This window comes from Tamandua tetradactyla, chromosome 2, assembly GCF_023851605.1.
Source record: "Tamandua tetradactyla isolate mTamTet1 chromosome 2, mTamTet1.pri, whole genome shotgun sequence".
Taxonomy (NCBI): Eukaryota; Metazoa; Chordata; class Mammalia; order Pilosa; family Myrmecophagidae; genus Tamandua; species Tamandua tetradactyla.
This window is the reverse complement of record NC_135328.1, coordinates 223,413,988-223,420,917: the sequence shown is the minus strand read 5'-3', so window position 1 is coordinate 223,420,917 and position 6,930 is coordinate 223,413,988. Positions and strand designations below refer to the sequence as shown.

The following is a 6,930-nucleotide window of genomic DNA, read 5'->3' as shown; positions in this document are numbered from 1 at the left end:
GGGTTCAGGGGACCGAGGGGACCAAGGGGTCTCTGGGGGCCTTGAGGCCAGACCCTCCTTCACAGCTCTACTGCCCGCCCCAAGACCGGAGGTGGGGGCAGAGCCCAATGGGAAGGATGTCAGCCAGCGACCTCCGGCCTGCTGGGGCTCAGCCTCTCATGGGGGGCAGGGGGCATGGGGCGCGGCTGTGACACCGAGGTCAGCAGCTTCCCACTGTCCCCGGAGGCCGGTGGTGGGGACGGCAGCAGGGATGACAGAACAGAGACCAGCAGCGTGTTTATTGGGCAACTGCAGGCCCTTCTCTGCTAACACACGGGTTTACTCGGGGGTTTGTACAGTCCAGCCGGTTTGGAGGGAGAAAAAGGAAAAAAAAAATACAACTAAAGACAAGCATATATGGTGGGGGGGGGGAGAGGGTGTTATGAACCTTTTTTTTTTTTTTTTTTTTGGTTAAAGAAAAAAATCTTTATAATCACTATCCCACTCACAAGGGAAGGTGGGATAGAAAACACTTGATTGTTTCACTGTGGCATTGGGGTGCGCCCTGTCGGCTCTGTGCACAGGGGCGCGGGCGGCTCAGTAGAAGCACACGGTGTGCAGGAAGGCTCTGCCGCTCTTCTCCTCGAACTCCTGCAGCAGCTCGTCAATCTCGTTCTCCATGTCCTCCGTGTGCTGGATCTGCAAGGATAGTGGGTGCCTGAGCCGGACACGGCTGCTGGGAGCGCATCCACCCTTGGAGCCTTGGGTGACCCGCCCGGCGGAGGGGGACAGGACAGGGGCAAGCAGGATCACCCGGGGTGGCCCCCAGGCCTGTCCCATGCACATGCCTGAGCCCGCTGATACCTCAAGCCCACGAGGTACCAACTAGTCCCGTTCCGTGGCCCCCAGAGCCCACCCCCTGTGGGGCTCTGCTGGTGCCTGGGGGACACACTCCACAGTGGGCTGCCCTGGCCTTCTGGGATGCCGAGCAGGGTCCCAGCCCTGCCACCAAAGGCCAGCATGGCAGCTGCCCCGAAAGAAAAGGAGGTCCGTGCCACCAGAAGGCTGGGAGGGGCTGGGCTGCCTCCAGAGCACTGTCCTGCAGGACCTGCCCTCAGCCTCGGGCCAGTGCAGTTCAGTGCAAGTCCCAGGTATAACTTCTGGGAGGTCTCTTCCCCTGCAGCCCTTTCTCTATCATGCTGGCTGGAGTATGGGCATAACCTCTGGAGCTTCAGCAGCCACCCTGGACCATGAGACAGCTAGGAAGCTACGCAGGCAGTGATGAGAGCACGGGAGCCTTGGTCCCTCGCATGGCAAACACGTCTGCCCACCCTGCCATGCCTGCCCGTCGTCCAAACATGACCCCAGGCCTCTTGGTCACACAGTTTTTCCTGGTGTTTCACACATAGTCCAAGGGCAGAGGCAGTTCAGACCTTCAGGCCTCTGTGCGGAGGTGCTCTGCTGCAGTGAAGGGGAAGGTGGGCTCCAGCGCTGCCTTCCCCTCTTGCACACGCACTGGAGGGTGCTCATGGCCACCTGGGAAGACAGGTCCTGGTGGTGACGAGGGCGCAGTGCCTGCAGGATCCCTGCTGCAGGTGCTTTCTCTGGGGGCCTCCAGGCTCACGCACACGCCTCTGGCCTTGTCCGGCTGGGAGCCGCCTGCTGCACCAAGGCCTGCCCGGGACGGGACGTGGCGGCCCCAGCCCGAGGCGTGGCCCTCGTTCCATTCGGTGTTGAGGATGGTGTGGGGATGAGGCCCAAGTCAGAGGCGCCAGGCGATGCCCCGCGGAGACAGCATGGCATTTGCCTGCGTTTTAACCCCTGCAAACAGCCCGAAGGAACTGAACGGGACGCCGTCACTCTGGCGCGGAGACCGCGCGGGGGAGGTGCTGCTGCCCCCCACCCGGGCCCTGCACTCACACACTGGCACAGCTCGCAGATGAGGAAGGCGCCCAGCGTGGCCTCCTCGTGGTTGTCCTGGATGTCCACGTTGATGACGTGCACGGGCTGGCAGGTCTCCTGCTCCCTGGAGTTCAGATCTACAGGGGCAGAGTCACGGCGTCAAGGCTGGGTGCCCACCCCGTGGCCTCAGCCGCCCCCGAGGGGGCGCTACACATAAGAGAGACAGCAGCGGGGGTCAAGGAAAGCTCAGCTCCAACCACACCTCAACACCACCAGAAATGGGCTTCGAGCTCGGCCGCTTGGCCCGCCCTGAGGTGAAGCCCACCCGCCCTGGGCCCGTCCCGAACTTCCTTCCTACCTTCCTGCTGCCCCTGCCAGGCACGGGTCCCATGGGGCCACCTGCCCCCTGTGCCCGTGACTCACCTTCCACTACCTGGTCGTAGACCCTCTCCTCGCACGTGAGGATCAGGTCAAACAGGTCTTTGCAGTTCTGGAACCGTTCCGGCCGCGGCTTGATCCGCTTATTTCTGTCCAGCATGTGTAAGATGCCGTTCTGTGTGTAGCTGGCAGCAGAGTTAAGGAACCAGAGAAGCTTTCTGCAGCACCGGCCCCCCAGCCCCTGCCCAGCACACTGCCGAATGCAGCAGGGACTCCACCCTCTATCCGGCCTCGGGGGGCCCGGGTCACCAGAGCCTGAAGGTGAGTGGCTCTGGGCTGCACCTTTAAGCAGAGGGCCAGCTGGTCAGGAGGCCTTGGCCCCATCCACGTGCCTCGATGGGCCTCCACATGCCAGCCCCAGCCCACGAGGAGGCGGGCTGGTGGAGCCCTGGTCGCCCCTGAGCAGCGCCCCGGGCCGGCTGCTCGTCACTGTGGCCTGTGCACCCCGCAGGGCTGGGGATGTAGTGGGAGGCGCCCACGCTTGGAAATCAACCCCCTCGTGAAGACAAAGCTGAACACCTCCCTGGACCGAACCAAAGGCCACCAGGAAGAGTCGCGGGGCGACCCCAGGAGCACTGGAGCGGGAAGGAGCGAGAGCAGCCGCAGCCTCGGGGGCAGGGTGGGGGAGGGCAGGGCAAAGAGTGGGGCCACCAGGAGGCCCGGCCAGGTGCACGGCCACGAGCGCTCGTGCCCAGAGCCGTAGGGGACCCTGACGAGGTCCGGCGTCCATGCGGCCACCGTGATGTCCTTCCCAGGCAGGGGGCAGCCCTCACAGGTGCTCCTTAGGACTCCAAGGGTTGCCTTGGCACCTGTCCCAGCCAAGATGGACAGGAAGACAGAGGGAAACGAGGTATGAAGGTACATTTCCAACCTTCTTGGGCAGTAGAAACAGCTCTTAGAATGAGACCTGAAGGGCCGGTCAGGAGGAGTGGCGGGGAAGGCGCTGGCTGCCACCTGCCTGGCACTGGGGGCCGTCCCTGCTTGCCTGGAGAGCCCTGCCCTGAATACACGTGCATCCCAGGTGGCTCTGCTCCTCTGCTGAATCTTCCAGAACTGGACATAAACTTTCGGGCAATCCGACTTCGGGTGGGCTGGTGCACCGTGCAGAGGGAGAGAACTTTGCTCATGAAGGCCCCAGGTTTTAGCATCGGGCTTCCTGGTCAGCAGTGAGCGTGGCCCCCCCACCCCAGGTGAGACCCCGGGAGGACAGGCCGCCTCCCTCTGAGCCCCATAGCCAGGACCAATGGCTCTTGGGTGGGCCTGGGGCAGATGCCACGGGCAGTGGGGCTTTGCACGTCGCAAACAAATTCCCTTAGGGCCTCATGGCCCTTTCCCCATTAGCCCATTTCCGGCGATTATGTGACAGATGGTCGAAAGCAGATGCACGGGAAAGGCAAGACGAGGCGCTGCCCAGTGGACATGCACCAAGGACCCTGAGAAGCGATATCCAGCCGGGGCCTGGGAAGCCAGTGCTGGACTCGCACAGCCCCAAGCCAGGGGGCAGCGGCCCAACACACGTGGACACAGCCCCATACCCACTCCAGAATCCCAGCAGAACTCTCACTTCAAGCCACGAGGGGACCTGGAGGGTCAGGATGAAAAGGCACACAACAAGCGGGACAGAAAAGCCGTCCCTGCAGCTGCAGCGTCAGTGGGTCTGGGCACCACCGGCTTCGGTGCTGGGGCAGCTGCCTCGTGCAGAGCACACGGGCCCCTCGCCAGCCCCACGTCCCTGCTGCAGAAGGTCCAGCTCTGCCCAGACCATGGGAGGGCGGGGGGCCATGTGAGGTGCAGCCCACCCCGGGGGGCCTTGTTCTCCCAGGACTGAGCTAGTGGGCAGCCTGGGCCCCCTGGGAGGAACCAGAGCTGGGCCCGGGGATGGGGGGCACAGGGAGACCCCACCCCAACCTTCACCTCGCCAGGCCCAGAGAAGGGGCCCCGCAGCGCAGCCTGTAAAACAGGGTGCTGCCACTGCTCAGCAGGTGGCCCAGCAAGTGTCTGGGAAGGAGCGCGGTCACTCAACGGGACGGTCATGCGTCGAGAGACCGTGCGATGTTCCTAAAGACTGGACACTGCTCCCGGGGTCCTTGCCCTGCCCTGATCTTGGCCTGCACAAGGTCAGCTGACAGTGCAGAGTGGCTGCCCCTGGTTTCCCTGTTCCTATGAGGCTGCAGAGGATGGAAACGACCAAGCTGACGTGTAGTTACACCACCGCGCTCTCCTCTCCTCTGAGGGCATGTCCACAGAAAGGCACTTGAGAGAAGCAAGGCAAGCTTATGAACTGTGCACTGCCTAGTGACCAGCCCGTCCCTGGTACACGCGTAAAGGCAAGACGGGACAAAGCTCCTGCCACGGTCTGTGGTCAATGACCCCAATACAAGTCAACTGTCACTTATTTTTATTTCTGAAAATAGCTTCACTTAGAAAACGGTTATAAGAAAACTAGGGCCTAGCTTGCAAGCTCTTACGGCAGTCACATCTGTTCCTGTGTTGTAACTGTTATTTCTAATTTCTGAGATGCTGTGCGCTTTAGTATGACATGGCCGGTCCCTGGAACTTCGGAACCCGTGTGACACCTGAAACTCAGAACTAGAGCTCCACAGGTCAGTATTAGCCCAAATAGCAAGTAAAGAAGCTTAAAAAAAGATCAGACTTCAAATTAGGGATGTGAATAAAATGCATATGGTTAGGACTAAGGTAAATCACAAAACAGAATAAATGGTGACATTATCTGCATTTTGAAACTTTAACTTCTGCGTGAGACAAAAATTTTAATTTAAATTTTCTGTAGCACACTATCTAATTTAACCTGTCCGGTCAGTTTCTTTAAACAGCACAATTACATGGCACCTCGACTAGGGGATGAGACCCTGCTGTTATGTACAGGTTAATGCAATACCCCAATGCATTCCAGAGTATTTGGGGGCAAAAAACAAAAAACTATTCATAAAGTCCCTTGCAGAACTGGAAAAAGATATGAAATATTAAATTTCTGCACCTGGGGAGTTCCTGCTATACTCTTAAGCCATAGGGAAATTTAATAAGGCAAGCCCTCGAGCTTGAGGCTTGCCCTTATGAAACTTATCTCTGCAATGGCAAAGCTAAGTCTACTTTTAATTAAGAGTCACCTTCAGAAAACCTCTTTCGTTGCTCAGATGTCACCTCTCTCTAAACCAAACTCTGCCAATAAACTCACTGTCTTCCTCCTTACATGGGCCAGGTCGACCAAAAGGGGGGAAATAAATAAAACAAAGTCTCAGTGGCGGAGAGAGTTCAAACAGAGCCGAGAGGCTATCCTGGAGGTTGTTCTTGTGCGAGCCTCAGCTAGACAGCACCACTGCACCTGGACGCCAAGCCCTGACCCTTACATAGCGCTCCTGGAAGCCCTAAAGCCTGCCCGGGGCATTATCTGAGACACTTAAAGCTTTGCTATGAAGTTTATTTTTCAAAGACTTACGACCCCTGGACTGCCCCTGTGCCAGGTCAGCCCTGAATACCGGAGGCCCCGGTCTCCCCAGGGGCCTGAACCAGGTTTGTTCCTCTGCTCCACGCCATCGACAGGGAGCACAGAGGCGCTCGGCCCGTCGTTGCTCAGACCCCACTCAAGGCTGTGACCGAGAAGTCAGGTCTGAACCAGTGACCATGAGGGCCAAATCGCTACAGAGACATTTCTTTTTGCTTTCCAGTATAACAGTGAGAGGGAAATACCCTGAAATTTCTGAACTGTAATCCAGCAGCCTTGAGCTCTGAAGATGACTGTGCAGCCCGTATCTTCTGCCCCTATGATTGCGAAAACCTTGTGATTAACCTTCATTTGTGCCCATTTACCAGCTTCAGAGTCACCAAAGACAGCCCCTAATGTTTACTAATGAAGGGTCTTGGGTCAGCCCAGCACTAGCCCACCCCAAGCCCAGCTAGACGGAGCTGGGTCGAACCACAGCGGGCCCGACTTGCACAGTGGCGTGAACTCTAACCCCTAAGCAACCTCTACTCACTACCGCCGTCCTCTTACGCATGTTCTGTGACTGGGCACCCACCTGTGCATGCCCAGTAATTAAGGTCACTTCTAACCTTGACATCTCGGGCCACTGTGCTTCTTACCCTAAAACATGCCCATCTTTTGATAATATGGAACTGTCAAGAGTCACCACAGTTCAGAGAGACAGATGTTGGGCCAACAGGCCATCTGCCCTCCTGCTTCGGGCGCAGCGATCAGTCGTTCTCTCTCTGAAACCCGAGGCTCATTTAGCACACAGGGCAGAGTCTACCACTTCTGATGAGGTCAGTCCCAAGGGTGGGCAGCTCAGGACAGGCCCCCAGACCTCCTGCAGGGGGAGAGTGGCAGGGCCGGGCCACGGGGCCATCAGCCCCACCTGCTCACAGGTGGACAGAGAGACCGACTTCCTGTCTCTCTCCTGAGCAGGCAGCGGCACCAAAATCTCAGCTCCTACCTGGGGCCACGCCCAACCCAACCCTGACCTGTGCCCCGTGGCCTTCAGAGAGGGAAGGGGTCTTTCCTGTTCTTACCCTTGAGCACCCAGTAAGCCTGAGCAGCTCTGTGCCTCCTGTTTGGGAGGCGGGGCTCTGAGCCCGGTCCACTCCAAAGCTCCC

At 58.8% G+C, this 6,930-nt stretch overlaps 1 protein-coding gene across 2 annotated transcripts in view; it reads right to left on the bottom strand.

Annotated features, from left to right (window-relative positions):
* Positions 1-263: 263 nt before the first annotated feature.
* SSU72 (SSU72 homolog, RNA polymerase II CTD phosphatase) overlaps positions 264-6,930 on the bottom strand; it is a 29,717-nt gene continuing 23,050 nt past the window's right edge. The window contains exons 3-6 of one of the 2 annotated variants that reach the window (XM_077151591.1): positions 2,305-2,444; positions 1,900-2,018; positions 1,413-1,515; positions 264-678 (exon numbers count right to left, since the gene is read on the bottom strand). In XM_077151591.1, coding sequence (XP_077007706.1) covers positions 644-678; positions 1,413-1,515; positions 1,900-2,018; positions 2,305-2,444 — 397 coding nt within the window. In that variant the 3' untranslated portion in view covers positions 264-643. The remainder of the gene's footprint in view (positions 679-1,412; positions 1,516-1,899; positions 2,019-2,304; positions 2,445-6,930) is intronic. The other variant, XM_077151592.1, reaches the window with a different exon arrangement.